Source organism: Erpetoichthys calabaricus, chromosome 6 (assembly GCF_900747795.2).
Source record: "Erpetoichthys calabaricus chromosome 6, fErpCal1.3, whole genome shotgun sequence".
NCBI classification, from domain to species: Eukaryota; Metazoa; Chordata; class Cladistia; order Polypteriformes; family Polypteridae; genus Erpetoichthys; species Erpetoichthys calabaricus.
This window is the reverse complement of record NC_041399.2, coordinates 34250487-34269288: the sequence shown is the minus strand read 5'-3', so window position 1 is coordinate 34269288 and position 18802 is coordinate 34250487. Positions and strand designations below refer to the sequence as shown.

General features: G+C 38.8%; 1 protein-coding gene across 1 annotated transcript in view; it reads right to left on the bottom strand.

Moving 5' to 3' along the window:
- The window catches only part of LOC114653266 (putative Polycomb group protein ASXL3), a 304922-nt gene extending 298411 nt beyond the window's left edge, over window positions 1–6511 (bottom strand). The window contains exon 1 of the mRNA XM_028803472.2: window positions 6236–6511. Coding sequence (XP_028659305.2) covers window positions 6236–6289 — 54 coding nt within the window. The 5' untranslated portion in view covers window positions 6290–6511. The remainder of the gene's footprint in view (window positions 1–6235) is intronic.
- Window positions 6512–18802: the final 12291 nt, after the last annotated feature.

Sequence of the window (18802 nt, the reverse complement as noted above, 5' to 3'; positions counted from 1 at the left end):
ACCATTGAAAATATATGTTTCAAAAATAAAAGGCTGACCATTTTACTTATGCAAACTAAAACTACCTTTCTCTCTATCATAATAAAAAATCTTGGGACGAGACAAGACTGTTAGCTTGGGACGAGACTTTTTCAGAGAGATACTTTCACATCCATCGAGATGAGACTTTTTGCCAAGAGATTTAACTACACCCAGGGCTGGAAATAAAAGACAAAGAGTAGATGACAAAGTAAAACGTCGTAAAGAATTTAAAAACATTGGCGCGATACACATGCAGAGCAGGTTAGAAATAACGAAAGTACTATAATTCGAAAGTCTCAAAAAAATGATAGTAAAGATCACTTTTATGCAAACAAACGGAAATAACGGAACAGCGAAAAGAGATTTTATATATATCCACATACACAAGTGGCAGAGACGCGAAGTGGCTGGCGCATAGCACAGGCCGGGGGGGTTAGCGAGCAAAGCGAGCAGGGGGCAAAGCCCCCTAGTTCAACATTATGAAAATGTTGATCATGGAATAGATGTGCAAAAGGGACCTAAAAACTAACCACAATATTAATATAGCATATATAAATAGTAACACAATGCCAAAATTAATCTGAGGAAACACCAATAACCTTTTCTTTATATATGAATGTCAGTTACTGAATTCAAAAAAGGCTTTAAAAAAACAGTATTATGTCATTGCTATGTCTTGGGCATACTGCATGCTGGTCTACCTTGGAAGCAAGGAGCCAGGCTGGACATATTGACTTCTTTTACGATTACCACACAATGATATGATAACGTTATTTAGTTAGTATGCCTCGTTTGAACTGCTAGAGGTGTTGCAAAATGTCGGACACAGTGACAGAAAGACAGAATTTTGGTTTTGTATAAAGTCATTTAAATACATCTATATATCCTTTCCAACAACAACAACATTTTATTTATATAGCACATTTTCATACAAATAATTCAGCTCAAAGTGCTTTACATGATGAAGAATGAGAAAAAAGACAAAATAAATAAGAATTAAAATAAGGGAACACTAATTAACATAGAATAAAAGTAAGGTCTGATGGCCAGGGAGGACAGAAAAAAACAAAAAAAACACCAGACAATTCCACACAAAATAAACTGTTTATGTTAGCCAAAGTGGACACAATCATCTAAATCAGTACCAACACCATGAAATTAATACACTTCTTTTCGACTTGCAACAAACCTAAACTAAACACCTTATTCACTAAGGTCACACTACTTAGCTATTGTATCAAAACACTTGAGAAAGGAGTGGTCAATAACCAGTGGATCCTTTATACCGGATAAAAATCTTCTTGTCATATGGATTTAAAAAAAAAATGTTTTACCAATATGCTATAAATTAGTGGAAAATTAACAAAATTGTTTCAATGTAAAACATGTCTTACCACAAAACATGCAAGTCTGTGCATGCAAAAAGAAATGGAAAATGCCGGGGTATTAGAGTCTTAAAGGTACTGCCTCTCTGAATTTGTGTAAGAAGGGATACAACTCCTGAGCAGTGTACAGTTCATCTTGATTGGCAAGTCGATGCTGTCTCTGGCCAGTGTAACTATGCATCGCATTAAACATGTTTCCCAATGCATGTATGCATAAAACAGATGATTTGAAACAGAGAGAGAGGATGGGAAGATCCTTTTTCTGCTTGACAGTAGCAGCGTAAGGGAGTGAGTGTGAAAGAAGTTGTGCTTTCTTCAGTTCAAGGTAGAGAGGTGAATACTTGCTATCAAGTTCATTTGAGTAGCAGAGAGTTTACAAGCTTTTTGACAGACAAAAGGGGTGATTATGTGCAGAATTAATCATTAACAAGTATTTGTTAAAAAAAAATAATAATTCATTTCACTCTAAAAAGAATATACAAATACATTACACACATATCCTCTGAAACCATTACAATTTTTCATTACCACCCACTCATACCTTTAACCCAAATCTGGAGATCTCTCTTTGTGGAAGATCTCATTATATTGGTATAAATTTCCTCAGTGAAATGTAGTTTTCCCCACAGTAAAAAAATAAATGTTGTAAGGCAGACAAAACAAGAGACAACTTTTTTTATTTTCTCCCCTCTCGGAAAACACTGGTCATGCCCTGAAGGTAGGAGACTTTATTGTCAATAATAGCTACAGTCACAAAAGATTCTTCTCTCCAATACTACACACGAAAAAAGGAAGACAAGGGCTAAAGTTCTATGATGTTCAAAAGGCAGGAACGATTTATACAAAAAACTCTAAGATTACGAAATATTAAAGTCTGGAAAAGTAACAATTGTGACCCAGGGAAGCATTGTTCTTGTGGAGCAATTAGGAAAACCAAATAAACAGGTAGGTAGTGTGATCTAGTGGATAAGCGTCTGGTCCGTAAGTGAAGTGGTTGCCAGATTAATTCCCATAACACTGACTCACTGTTTGACCCTAGAAAAAGTTAAATTGTATTTAAGAAAATGATTTAAAAATTATGCACACTTGGAAAGTAAATTGGAATGGTGCTTCATAAAATAAAGCGATTCAGAATGGAAATGGGTTATGCTGAGCAACACTGTTTTGCCAAAACCGCTCACCTTAAAGGAATACTCCACCTAAATACAATATTTTATATGTTACTTACTCCATGTAATTCATAGAGATGGCCAAGAAAAAATGTAATCTCTTGTTTTCATGAAGATCAGAGATAACAAAATTTCTGATAGAATAGGCGACTATAGTGACCAATGCTGAACAATCTTTTTGCCATTGTGAATTGGGGAATGGGGTATAAACTCCCATAAATATGCAATATTTTGAAATTTGAAAAAAAAAAACAAGTTTTAATGTAAATTAAAATGTACCCTGAAAAGAAAAAATGGTTTAACGGAATTACCATATGTGAATTTTAAAATTTTAACACATTATATTACATTTTACGTGAAGTCAGAGTCGGAGTCAACACATTGTTATTAACTCCTACTATGACTCCAGTAACCCAATAACTGCTTCCAAATCTGAATTCGACTGCATAGCCCTGTCAAACAGTCCATGAAAAACTTTTACCTTACGCCATATAATGCACATGTCAAATCATTCGGTCGTATGTTAACAATGTCCCATACCCATGTATTTTTACTAAAACATGGTTAAATAAACCACTTCCGGTAAACTACTCTTGGGAACTTAAATGGAATGCACTCAGGCACAATTGAGATTTGAACTGGAGACCCATCACCCCACCATTTTATTCATTCATTCATTGAATGTAATACAGTAATCCCTCGCTATATCGCGCTTCGCCTTTCGCGGCTTCACTCCATCGCGGATTTTATATGTAAGCATATTTAAATATATATCGCAGATTTTTCGCTGCTTCGCGGGTTTCTGCGGACAATGGGTCTTTTAATTTCTGGTACATGCTTCCTTAGTTGGTTTGCCCAGTTGATTTCATACAAGGGACGCTATTGGCAGATGGCTGAGAAGCTACCCAGCTTACATTTCTCTTTCTCTTGCGCTGACTTTCTCTGATCCTGACGTAGGGGGATTGAGCAGGGGGGCTGTTCCCACACCTAGACGATACGGACGCTAGTCTAAAAATGCTGAAAGATTATCTTCACGTTGCTATCTTTTGTGCAGCTGCTTCCTGAAACGACATGCTGCACCGTGCTTTGCATACTTAAAAGCCAAACAGCCCTATTGATTTTCCTCTGCCTTTATGACAGTCTCTGCTCCTGACTCCTTTGAAGAGGAAGATATGTTTGCATTCTTTTAATTGTGAGACGGAACTGTCATCTCTGTCTTGTCATGGAGCACAGTTTAAACTTTTGAAAAAGAGACAAATGTTTGTTTGCAGTGTTTGAATAACGTTCCTGTCTCTCTACAACCTCCTGTGTTTCTGCGCAAATCTGTGACCCAAGCATGACAATATAAAAATAACCATATAAACATATGGTTTCTACTTCGTGGATTTTCTTATTTCGCGGGTGGCTCTGGAACGCAACCCCCGCGATGGAGGAGGGATTACTGTATTAATAAAGTGTGCACTGAAACACGTGAAACCAAAACTAAAAATTTAAAAAGTTAAAGAAAAATGAGTGAAAACATTTTTAGAGAAAGAAAAAGCCTCGGAATTGTGCATATCCAAGATGCTTCAATATATAGAAGGTCAAGTCACTCATGCAGTTTCAGAGACTGACGCTAAATAATCCTGAGCAGGGTTGCCAGATTCCTAAAACTTATATAGCCTAGTGACTGCTTAAAAATAACAAAAAAAATAGCCCAATACCTGAGGTAGACAAAATTACACACCGGAACGGGGGAGGCAGGAGTCAAAGAGTGAGGGTTAGGTACATACCACAGCCTTCTGTGGGAGAGGGGTCCCACTTCAGAATGACAGAATGGGTATATATCATCACACAACAACAAGATGAGGGGGGTTTTAGAACAGTTAACAATTTAATACAATGCAAATATCAGAGGGTGCCAGATGGATGAAAAACATGGTAAAAATTAAGTGGGGAGGGGGTTATAAATATCCCAAAATACTGCATTGTTTTTTTTTTAAAGTAGCCAAAAAGCACAATCTGCAAAATCCCATTTTCCCCACAGATGACAATCAAAAATAGCCCAATAGGGCAAGAAAACCATGAACCTGGCAACACTGAGAGGGACTCCAATTGCCTATATGAATATAAATATGACAGGAGGCAGGTCTACAATTTAGATGCCCTTTTACATCCAAGCATGTTCCATTTTTGTTCACAAGAGCATTTTGCCAGAAGTGGTACATTTATCAGTTTTTTTGCAAAAAGGGCATGCGTTTTTGCATGTTTTATAATGTGGAATATGCAAAGCAAGGTTTTTTTTTTCTTTTCATTGATGTTTTTCACATCATGTGCGATGTCCAGCGTTGGTCACTATTGAGTCCCATTCTCTCAGAAACTTTGTTATGTCCTTTCTCCACAAAAACATGAGAATAGAATTTTTCCTCAGTCACCAAACTACATGGGTTAACATTAAAAATACAATTTAGTATTCCTTTAATGTATTAAAAATATTGCACGTGTTAATTGTTTGATTAATATCTGCTCATTATGAAACAATGTTCTTTGTTGATTTGAAGCTTTTAGTAACCAAGTGTCAATAATAGTCTTACTCAAGCATCCATGAGATAATATTAATAAATTGCATTCTGTTCTATGCATCGCCATTAATAAAGAGCACAATCTTAAGACACAGCAAAAGCACCATTTAAATACCCTCTTAACTTACTGTATTCACACAGTATTATAAATCTATTGAATTACTGCAAAATTTGCCGGCAATAACTACAACGCGGGCCATGCAAAGGGTTAGGATTTCAAAGTTTGTCAAGAAAAAAAAAAGAAACATTGCTTCTTAAGTTTACATTCGTCAAACAATGTACAAAATAGATATCCTTTTCTACAAAGCTGTAAATATTTCTTACATGAATGCCCACTTTTAAACTACTACTAAAATGCTTGCATGTATGCGATCTGAGAAAGTGGGAAAAAGTCAATTAACAAAGGGAATAGCCGATGGTAAACAAAACGTTTCGAGCAAAATCAAAGCATACATTTGAATTCTAATACGTACATGATCAAAGTCTATTTTACGTAAAATATAGAGAGTGCGCTTCTCGGGCGGTTGTCAGTAAATAAATGGATTTTGTAAGCGGATCTGCACGCAAATAGCAGTGCGCGATCTCACGTAGACAGATTTGGGAACCAGAGAAAAGAAACCGAGCGAGCTCCTCGCTGCACTCCATTCAATCGGCGTGCGCGACAATCGCCAGGCTCGTCTGAGGTTGCAACTAACGCAAAGCGAAAAAAGTGAGCCCCAATCCACCCTGAAAGATTTCTCTAACATGCGTAATCAAGCACTACACGGGTCGAATTTCAACTAAAGCCAAGAAAGCGAGAATACTGTAAATTCGTTCCGATCGCAATCCGCGTTCGGAGCAAAGCAGTAGCTGCACGTTGGTGATCGGAGGAGGGGGAGAAAAGGAGTCCCACTGTTTCTTTTTTGTTTGCTCTCTAAACGGAAAAACCAACGCCGAAAACCACAAGAAAACCCCCTATCTCTTTTTTTCTGAAACGCTCCACCACCCCTCCTCCTCCTCCTGCTCTGCGCGTAAGTGAGTAACGCTGACCTGACTTTTGGATAGTAAAGCATCAGCATCGCTCTCATACTGACACGTTCCCCGAAAAGCTAATGCTCACCAAACGGGCAGCTTCTGCCCAGGTGCGATCCTTCTTCTTCCGTTTGTCCTTCATCTCTGAATTTCATGGGGAAAGCCGCGGTGTGGGTGAGGTTTTAGACAGCAGGGACACGGAGACAATGACACACTGACATACTGACACACACAATACCGTCCCCGGGATCTTACTGCAGCAGCTGACAGCTGGGAACAACAATACGCCCTGACGTCACCCGGGGAAACAGACAACATTCTCACTACACACGGGCGTGCTCTCGCGAGGACCACGTCCTGCGCCAGCGCGAGAGGACGACAAAGGAGCGTTGTGCTCTTAAAGGGGTAGGCGCCGCCGTCACGTAAAGCCGTCGGCGCTCCGCTGCGCTTTGCCTGCTCTTCAAAGTCTCAGCGCTCCACGTTCGCAAAGAACATGTGAAGTGACTTTCCCAGAACGGGTAACGGGGCCTCTGTCCGCTGCTTTGACATCGTATGTTGTGTAATACGATGCCTTACAGTTCTGCTTTAAAATTTCGAGAAAGCTGGAAGGTTTCGTGTTCAGAGCGCACATTCTAACACTTCCAAAAATGATGTATCTTAAGAAAAATAGTCAGAGACTGGATATAGTTACTGCGGTGGGTTGGCACCCTGCCCAGGATTGTTTCCTGCCTTGTGCCCTGTGTTGGCTGGGATTGGCTCCAGCAGACCCCCGTGACCCTGTGTTCGGATTCAGCGGGTTGGAAAATGGATGGATGGATGGATATAGTTATTAAAACCCATGAATGTCAAATATAAAACGAGGCTGTTGGTTCAATAAAGTTTGTTTAATAAAGTAACACTTTTTATATTCATTGATCTTCAAAGAAATCAGACAATAATTATAAAACAAAGCATTTAGTTCATTAAAGTAACACTTTTTACATTCATATTCAAAGAAATCTGAGATCAATGATAAAATAACGAATTCAATAATTTAACACTTACTATTCACAGGCAGAAGATCTTAAAAGACGTCAGACTACAGTTAAGTATATGCAGTATCTACACAGCAGTAGTAATTTTAAATCGTTAAAGAATTTTTTTCAGAAGCATACAAAGATAAAATTCCAATTGACACACAGTACAATTGTAATATATTTTGACTGTTGACAGTTTAAAATAAAATGAATATGCCTCACAATAAAGAAATGGATGTGTAAATCCAGGTACTTGGATTGGGTGCCAATCTATAGCAGGGCACTGTCATGCACATGCCCACATTCAGATATATTTAGACAACAATGTAATTTATTTATATAGCACATTTTCATACAAACTATGTAGCTCAAAGTGCTTTACAAGATGTTGAAGAGAAAGTTACAATTAAAGAAACACAAATAATATTAGACAATAATATTAAACAATAAGTACCAAATAAAAACAAATATATCCATACAATCTTAAAAAAACATAAATATCAAGTAGAAGAGTAACATCCTTATATACAGTATCATGATGTAAGTCTCTAAAGATGAGTTCAGTGATAAGGTCAGATGGCCAGGAGGAGGACAGAAACTAGTCACTAGTTAACATAATACATATTAATACATATGCATCTCTGGTTGTGGTGGGAAAAGAGTGTTATCCAAAAAACAAAAAGCACATGCACACACGTGCAAACTCAACAGAAACTGCCAAGATTCCAACATATGACTTTAGTGATGTGAGGCAGCCTGCACAGTGCCACTGTGCCAACCTGTGTCAATTGTATTATAGATAAACTAAAAAAAAGTGAAGTTATTTTTATTTGTATTCATAAACACAATAAAGCAATATAATAAGAATGTTTCCATCACATTACATTTAAGTAAAAAAACTGGAAAGAAATTAATTAAAATTTAACAAATGACACAATTTATTTATGAATATAATATTGCTCTAAATAATTTTAACATGAAAAATTTAGTTAATCTAATATTTTTAAATATATGCGGGGGGGGGGGATAAGTATTTGATCCCCTGCTGAATGCGTACGTTTGCTCACTTAGAAAGAAATGAACAGTCTCTAATTTTTATGGTAGTTTCGTTGTAATGGAGAGAAACAGAATATCAACCAAAAATCCAGAAAAAACATACTACATAAAAGTTATAAATTGATCTGCATGTCACTGAGAGAAATAAGTATTTGATCCACAAAAACCCAACCAGACTTCTGGCTCCCACAGATTGGCTGTGTGCCCACGTGGAACACAGATTACAATCAATCAATCAATTACAGATACTCCTGATCTCAACTCGTTATGTGAATAAAGCAAACCTGTCCACAGAATCAATGTCTTCCATTCCAACCTCTCCACCACCATGGGTAAGACCAAAGAGCTGTCAAAGGACGTCAGGGACAAGATTGTAGACCTGCACAAGGCTGGAATGGACTACAAGACCATCAGCAAGATGTTGATGCATTTATTCGGAAATGGAAGAAGTATAAAATGAACATCAATCACCCTTGGTCTGGAGCACCATGCAAGATCTTGCCTCATGGGTTAAGGAAGATTATGAGAAAGGTTAGGGATAAAAACTACACGAGAGGAGATTGTTAATGATCTGAAGGCAGTTGGGACCACAGTCAGCAAGAACATCAATGATAACACACTACACCGTAATGGATTGAAATCTTGTAATCCTGCAAGGTCCCCCGCTCAAGAAAACACATATACAGGGCTGGATGTCCACTGGCAAACTTAAAAACATAACGAGTTGAGATCAGGAGTATCTGTGATTGATTGATTGATTGATTTTAATCGGTGTGCCACATGGACACACAGCCAATCTGTGGGAGCCAGAAGTCTGGCTGTGTTGTAGGCAATTAAATACTTATTTCTTTCAATAACATGCAAATCAATTTATAACTTTTATGTAATGTGTTTTTCTGGATTTTTGGTTGAAATTCTGTCTCTATCCATTAAAATTAAACTACCATAAAAATTAGAGACTGTTCATTTCTTTGTAAGTGAGAAAACTCTTTTCTCAGCAGGGGATCCACTGTATTTAACAAAATAACAATACATATTCATTAACTTCCTGTACATATAACGTCTCTGCTTTTTGTCAGTTCTTAGTTTCGCTTATCCAAAACTTCGATTTTGATGGCCAGTTGTTTGTACACTTTGTCTAGTGCACCCCTATGAATCATCCAGCAGTAGTCCACATTTCAATGTCCCTGGTTCCTTCTTTCCATGCCTCTGATATCCTGATGAAATCTTTCACTCTTCTCTTCACTCATGAGTCAGAGATTTCTACAGAAAAATTCCAAATGCAAATCCAAAAGGTGAACTTTGAGACTTAGCTGTAACCTACTTCCTTATGCTTAACAAATGAAATTTTTCACAATTTCTTTATAATTTAGATCTTTTTTGTTACCAAAAAATTTTGAATGATATCCAAGCCTCACAATTCTGTTCATTCATCATACCATCAAATTCTTCATCAGAAATCAGTTTTGTAATATCAGGTTCGGCAAAAATGGCTTCTTTCAATTTAGCCTTAAACAAATCTAGAAACATTTAGCACAAATACATCCATCAGGCAGCATCTTTTGATAGGGTTTTGACAAACTGCTTCATTAAATCAAGCTTAACGTGAAGCAGAGGTTATAGCACTTTAGAGTTGTAGCTTTTTTCTAGTTGGCCATTTCTTCTGAACCTAATGTCAATTGTTGTCTCTGTTGTACCACTCATTAATTACCTTTAAAATAAAACATTGAGATGTAATTAATTATTCTTGTTAATTAATTATTCTTATTAATTAATTAAGGTAAATTAATTATTAACTCCAATCAAAAATGTTTTTAGTATATATTTGTTTTATTTTGTAATTTTAGGTGAACTGAAATTTCTGTTGGTAGTCTATGTATCAATATAGTGGATTTTATTTTTAATAAATTTTTAAAAAATTCAAAAATCCTTTTTTTGCCAAGTCATTCTGCAGTACTGAGTGTTGTTTGATGTGGGGGAAAATTCATTTAAATGATTGTACCAAAAGTCTGCAACACAGTAAAATGTGAAAAAGTGAAGAAGTCTGAATAATTTCTGAATCTATCTATCTATCTATCTATCTATCTATCTATCTATCTATCTATCTATCTATCTATCTATCTATCTATCTATCTAATAATAGTTATAATCCACATTACTAACCGAGAATGCTAAACCGGATGGAGGCAGGGACATCCGGCCATGGGCTGTAGCTGCAAAAAGACGTACTGCGCAGGCGCCCCAAGAAATGAGGCGCCGCGAGAGGCGGCCGCGACCACAGAAAAAAGGAGTGAGCACAGAAAAAAGGAGTCAAAGAAATGAGGCGCCGCGACAACAGAAGAAAGGAGTCAGCACAGAAAAAAGGAGTCAAACGCAGGCGCCGCACACAGCGCCGCACGAAACCCATTGCACACGAAACTAGCACACAAAAAAAACGAAGCCGCTCACGCCCCACAAATCCCACACCCACCTCCAAGCACCCCCCCCCCCCCCCACAAGCAACGGACGGGACACACACAAAGAGGACGATTCAACAAGACCCTGGCACACAAAAAAAACGAACCCGCAACCCCCCCCCACCCCCTACAAGCAACGGACGGGACACACACGAAGAGGAGGATTCAACAAGCCCCTGGCACACAAAAAGAAAGAAGCCGCTCGCGCCCCACCAATCCCACCACCCCCCTCCAAGCAACATCCCCCCCCCCCCCCAGATGCCGGCAAAGCACACAGCGCCGCACGAATCCCATTGCACACGAAACGGGACTCACACAAAGAGGAGGATTCAACAAGCTCCTACCACACCAAAAAAAAGAAGCCGTGACCGCCACACCAAGCCCATTAGAGATGAAACGGGACAGACTACGGACATGGCACACGAAACGTTCACAACAACGACGAATCAGACCCACAAACACACTAACATCAATAAGAAGTGACACCCAAAGCCCCATTTCTAAAGGAACCGTCCATATTAAACATACGTCATCTCAACACCTTCACACTATGCAGCATAGGTGGATCTCCTTACAATAAAGCACTATTAACCGTTCAACTGCAGAAAAGGCTCCATATTAACAGTGAGTGCGATCCTCCTTATTACTTATCCATATTTCTCACGCTGAAGAACAAAGAAGTCATGAATACACGCTCACGGGTACAAAGACCCACAAACACACTAACATCAATAAGAAGTGACACCCAAAGCCCTATTTCTGAAGGAACCGTCCATAGTAAACATACGTCATCTCAACACCTTCACACTATGCAGCATAGGTGGATCTCCTTACACTGAAGCACTATTAACCGTTCAACTGCAGAAAAGGCTCCATATTAACAGTGAGTGCGATCCTCCTTATTACTTATCCATATTTCTCACGCTGAAGAACAAATAAGTCATGAATACACGATCACAGATACAAAACGATACGGCTCGGATAACGGGACCAAACACACGAACCCGCATGAAAAAACAAAATACACGGCGGCGCATACAACGCGCTTCTGAACCTCCGGAAGAAAAAATGTCTCGGCTCCAAAAATGCAAAGCTCAACTAACACATTAACAGAAACGCGCGCATATGGACAGACACAATGAACGTACACGCATACAGCACGCGTCTCAAAGTGCTGCATCGAAACAGGCACGGATTCAAAACGAAACACCTCCCATCTCAGACATACAGAAACAGCAGCGAAGGGACAAAATAAATAAACGCAGACGTCTACACCGCGCATCTAGAATGCCGAAAAACAAGCAGGCGAGTTTCCAAAAAGAGAAAGCTCAACTGACCGACATACAAAAACGAGCAACACTCAATACAAACAATGCACGCAGTAGACTACAACGGGCTTCTCACACAGCACAGGGAAATCGATTACAGCTCAAAAACAACACGTCCCAAATACTACACATACAACAACGCGCCTCTCAAACGGCACAAGCAAAAGATACACGTCACGGACATCAACGACAGACACCTGCTAAACACTTGTGCCAGTTAGCTGACAACGCGTTCAATGATGAGTCCACTATTCAGGAAAATTCATTGGGATTAATGAATGTCATTTGCAATCATTGTCATTCACTTAACTTCCCTGAAGAAACAACTGACAATACAAGTAATGAATTTACACGTTGTTGTCAAAAGGGTCAAATTAGACTGCCTCCTTTACATTCATATCCTGAATATCTACAGAACCTTCTAACTAACGATGTACCTGAAAGTGAAAACTTTATGAACTGCATTACATCCTACAAATCGGTATCCACTATGAACATGAACAGTGGCACTGCACATGACATCCGTCTTGCAAAACTGTTAATTATTGATGAATGTACAATGGCATCCAGTCACTTACTCAACACCATTCATAAACTTCTACAAACGTTGATGAATAATAATATTCCCTTTGGAGGAAAGGTACTTTTATTAGGAGGAGATTTTAGACAGTGCTGAGCTATTGTTCCACATGCCATGCGCTCAGCTACTGTTCAGTGCACCTTAAAATACGCAGACAATTGACATTGCTTTCAAAAGATACAGTTAGTACAAAACATGCGATGTCCAGATCCAGATCATAACAATTGGTTATTACATCTGGGAGATGGTACATTCACCAATACAGATAGACTTCACCCAGATATTAGTATAATTCCTCAAGCCTTTATCTGCGACGACTTAGTTACAGAGATATTTGGAACAGCAATCTCATTAGACCAAATGCCCCTTTTAACACAACGCGCTATATTATGTCCAAACAATATTAATGTAGAAAACATAAATAACCAAGTCATTGCATTACTTCCTGGAGAGACACAACTCTTTCTAAGCTCTGACAAAGCTGACTCTGATCACGACAATGACCATCTTCATTGACCTTACAAGCTCTGACCTGAAATTACCTTTTACACTTAAAAGGCGTGTACAAAGAAATTTTCCAATAACCCTTTACACTGTGCCACACACTTTATTTTTGCTTTCTATTTGCATCATCTACACCTTCACACTATTCTATATCTCATTCATACATCACGCTCTTTGTCTTTTCCCAACACCAGGGGTTGGCGAGCCAAGCGAGCAGGGGGCGGAGCCCCCTAGTAATAATAATAATGCATTTTATTCATATAGCCCAATTCATCACCAAGAAACTGAACTTTCAAGCTACCAGCTTGCTGACTCACAATGTCAAGCAGTCAGAAAGTGAAGAGGAAGTGAGAAGAAACAAATTACTGGAAAAATATATGAAAATGCAGGTGATGGATAGTCCATTTTATGCCTTTCCAATAAGTTGCAGTTGACCTATGTAATATCTTACCCAAAGCACAAAGAGTATCAAAGAAAGGAACTGTAAATTCCCTAAACATTTCTCTTTATGTACATTTTCTGAAGTCGATAATTCCATTATAGAATGATTGGGGGCAGGAATCCTTTCAAGCAGCAGTAGTGGTGAAACAGAGGAAGCACATGTGGGAGAGATACTAATCTATTGCTGGCCACTCAAACACACCCCCATACACTGGCCAGATTTGTTTTCCTAGTCAAAATAACAGCATGTTTTTAACTGTTAAGGGAAACCAGTGATCAATGAGGAAACCCCATGAAAAATAGTCAAACTGTTCACAGATGACAGTCTAGACCAAGAAGAACTGAAGATCTCTGAGCAGTATTGCTATAACACAGCACCACTCAGAATAAAATGAAAGTATTAATTATTCTGCATGTTTTTCCAGTTAAGTCATAATATCATCAATTAGTGTTTGTAGAAAAAAAATATTTATAGTTTTGTAACGTTTAGTGTACAGTATATGAAGTTTCTTTTTCCTTTACTCTCTGGGTCCAATCACTTTCTTAACTGCTTTTTACTACAGGCTGATTAGTCTTTCCTAGTATTTGACAATTCTGACCCACTAAAGAGCACACCTAAACTCATACTGTGACAATGTAGTGGCATGATTGAGGAAACTAATCCGAACAAAGAAAAAAAACATACAAAGAACATAGAAACACTATGTAGACACCAATATGCTATCTACAGTACAAGATAAATGCTGCGTTTTCAATGCTTTCACAAATCCCTGTCTGAAGAAATAACTCATAGCATTTGTGTTTAATTACACTCTTAAAAAGCTTCCATCTGTCCCTACTAACTTAATAGATCTTAATTCGCTTAATTTCTTCATAAAATTATATAGTTGTCCCCAGTCCCTGCTTGTTTAAATTGAAACAATTGATCTCTATTTATATTCCTCATATTTTGGCACTGGACTTACATAGTTGTGTTATATCCTTCATGAAAAATGAACTTCAAAACTGTACACAGTATTCCAGATGTGGCCTCACAAGCATATTATACATCTGAAACATCACCATCACCTTGTATACCACAGTCAAGGTGCTATATGTCCTAACATTCATTGTTAATCATTCCAATAGGATGATAATCAATTCTCAGGTCTTTGCCATTAACCATACTTTTTACGGGAAGTTTAACCACTATATAACATAACCTTTTATTTTTAAATCCTACATGTAAAACATCAAATTTGTTCCCATTACACCTGGGTGACAAAGGAATTAATGATGCTGTCTCACGGAGTTTGAACCCTGGCATCTTCTGTTTGAAGTCTGCCTGTTCATTCTGAGTCCACATGATTTTCTTCTCCTTTTCCTCCCACATGTTAGATAAATATATTACAATTCACATTCTATAGATATTCATTTTGCCTATAACACTCTGGATATTTTGCAGACTCTAAAATATCCTCTCTTACCCATAAATTAGTATTTTCTGTATATTTTAAAAAAGGTTAATCTATCAGAACTCTACCTAAGACTTTGTTTAATTGAGAGATATATCCTTGCAAATTACATGATTACGTAATCCACCGGAAGCTAAGCATATTTGGACCCAGCCAGTACTTGGGTGGGAGGCCATCTAGGGAAAGCCAGCAGGTCAGCCACAGTTTACCCTGTAGTCTGAATATGGATCCCAATGCCCCAGTGCAGGAACGTGGACACAGTGCTGCAAAAATGGCGCCGTCCTTCGGATGAGACATAAAACTGAGGTCCTGACTCTCTGTGGTCATAAAGAATCACTGGGCATTTTTTGTAAGGGAGTTTCCAGATGTCCTGGTTAAATTGTCATCACAGCCTAGTCATTCTGATCTCCTAATCATCCCCCATCTCTAATTGGCTAACTACCTCTTTTACCTCTTCACCACCTAATAACTAATGTGTGGTGAGTGTGCTGCCGCAAAATGGCTGAGGTCGCATCAACCAGGTGAGTGCTGCATATTGGCGGTGGTTAAAGTGGCCCCTCTTATCTATGTAACACACTTTGTGTGTTTTGAAAAGTGCCATATAAATATCTTCTTCTTCTTGCGCATTAATTAATTGTATTCTGTGTTTAGGCTAATCAATCACATTATTCCATGAATTCCTTCCACTAGCAGTTCAATTCTTAGACTGCTTGTGATGCATTTTAGGAAAATCATTTTGAAAATCAAGATAAATACTATGTTAGAGAAACATTTTACTGCTCAAAGGTTGAACTGGTTCATGAGACTTAACAGATATTCTTATTTATGTTTCATTTAAGAATAGACTTTGTCACAGATGTTTTGTCCTAAACTTCCTTAGAAGAAATACTGTAGCTTTAGGTTAAAAGGAGACATGAGATACAACCGAGGTAAAATGATTGAAAGCTGAGAACTGGGTTTAAAAAAGCATGTTAAGTTTTGTGAAATCTCTTTCTAATCTTGTTTTAATTGTACATTTTATTTAGTTTTATTTATTTGACTGATGCTTTTCTCCAAAGAGACTTACAATATCTGAGATACAATTGATTGAATTTAGTTTGTTTTCCCCAGTAGTAAGACAGGCATGTGAAGTGACTTGCTCAGGGTAACACAGTGTCAGTAGCAGGATCTCAGTACTCTAAGCATTTCACTTCATATTGTACTGTATGTATAAATATTTATGTGACAAACAAAATTTGATTTGATTTAAATCCACAACCTTGGGAGTGTGAAGGCCAAAGCTTAAACCGCTACACTAAACTACTGATCTCTTTCAAGAGATCATATTTGTTCTTCCAGAATGAGCATGATCTACGGTAATTAGAGCATAGCAATATAAATTACAGAAATTAATTCAATTTCTCAGAAGCAAGGTGTCATGGACAGCCAGGGTCCTTGCTCAGCCAGGATGCCTCTTCTCTAGGAGGACCAGGGGAGCAAGCCTGGTCAGGATAGTACCTCCCCTGGAAAGCTAGATGGCAGCCCTCCTGGGACTAGGACTCCCGCAGGGCTTCATGGGAATTGGAGTTTGGTGCTTCCCTGTTGGGATTCATGGGCACTGCCAGGGGGTGCTGCAGCTGCTGCTAAGCCCTGAAAAGAAGCTCTTCCGCCACACCCAGAAGTGCTGCCAGAAATAGGTCATCAAACACGGGGAGCACTTCTGGTTGGGCTATAATAGGAGCCAGCAGCCACCACTCCAGGAGCTAGAATCAGAAGGAGGGAGATAAAGCTTGCCGAGGAGGAGAAAAAGAAAAGAAAAGTAAAGGAATGGGTTGTGATTGTGCGGAGACCGTGTTGTTAACTTGTGACATGCCCATAAGTAAAGAAACCAGATAAAATCAAATGTTCTTTTGAAAGTGTGCCTCTAGCTTCTGTCTGTGTCGGGTTGGGTGGCTGCTACGTCCCCATAGAGTTGTCACAAAGGACTATAGTTTTGCAGTCATAGTAAAGTGTGTTATTACCACAAACAACTCTCCGTACATTTCACCATATATTAGTGAACACATAATTCAAGTACTTTCAAACTGCAAAACAATCAAAGTGCCCAGAGTGCAATAGTAATAAACCTGATGAATGAAGGCAGTGACATTATTGTACAGTTTTAGGCACAGAAACATAACCCTAATGTATATATTTACATTTATTTGCTTGCCAGATGACTTACATAATCGAGTAACATTAGGCTAGGGCCTGTTTCATCGGCAAGTGTAATAGGACAGGTAAAAGTTGATTTCCACAAGTGAAAAGATGTAATAACTAATGATTTGCAATCATAGATTATAATCAATAAAGCAATTAAACTTAACTAACAAATTAGCCAACAATATAAAAAAAGATATTTTTTTTCTCCTTGATCAGATATTCACAGAACTGATGGGTGTTCAGCAGTATGGATGGAGATGGGTAGCCCATTTTACTAGGAACTGGGAATGTAAAGAGTATGGATTGAGACTTGATTCCATCACCAGATGCTGTTCACCAGCAGACCTGTGTAGGAGAGAAGGAGTATAGGGCTTCACCAGTGTCTCCGTATACTCAGGTGCTGACCCGTTGACTACTCTGTAGGCAAGCATCAGTGATTTGAACGTAATGTGTGCAGCTCCAGGAGCTAATGTAGTGACCTGAACAGAGGAGTGACATGTGCCCATCTCGGCTGGTTAAATACAAGACGGGCCTCTGCATTATGAAACATCTGCAGCAGCTTGATAGCACATGTGGATACTTCTGCCAGAAGTGAGTTGCAGTAGTCCAAATGCGACAAGACCAGAGCCTGGACCAGAATTTGTGCTGCATACTCTGTTAGATAAGGTCTGATTTTGTGGATGTTTACAGCAAAATGTGGTCAGAAAAAGATAGCTGCTCATCAATCACCACCTCGGGGTATGTACAGACTTGGCAGGTGTTTGTGACAGTGAGCCAAGCTGTAGGGAGATGGGTAGTTAAACAGACTGGCTTATTACAAGAAGCTCGGTTTTTGCTAGATTGAGCTGTAGATGGTGGACCTTCATCCAGGTTGAGATATCAGTAAGACATCCAGAGACTCCTGCTTATACCATCATACCATATTGTCCTCCGGAGGGATACAACTGTGTATCATCGGCATAGGACTGACAAGAGAATTGGATGATGGAACCCAATAAGGTGGTTTACAGAGAGAAAATTATATGACCCAGCACCAATCCTTGTGGTAGACATGTGCATGTCTGGTGTGTCTATGACAATTCTCTTCGTCAGAACACACTGTAAGATCTGCCCAAGATGTAGGACTCAAACCATCTGAGAGCATTTCCAGTGAAGCCAATGCCAGAGAGGGTGGCATGAAGGATATCATGGTTGACTGTATCAAAGGCACAACAGAGATCTAGTAGGATTAGGACTGATGAGATGTTGGTAGCAAGTCTTTTCTGGTCGACCACTGTAGTAGTTGACTGCCTCAGTCAAGTAATTCCTCTTGAAGCCAGACTGTACAAAGAAGGAAGGGACCTGGTTAGAAACAGCACATTCAAGTGTTTTGGAAAGAAAGGAAAGTAGAGAGACAGGCCTGAAACTGTTAACTTGGGATGGATCAAGTGTTGTTTTTTTTGAGAAGTGGGGTTATCAGAGCATGATTGAAGATGGTAGGAAATGTTCCTGAGCCGAGTGAGGTGTTAATTATGTGTGTAATTGCAGGAATGAGTTAGGGGGAGATGGTCTAAAGGAAATGTGATGGGATAGGGTCAAGTGGACGGGTAATGGTGTGATTGGAGAGGAGGTTGGAAACATCACTGGCTGACAGTGGAGA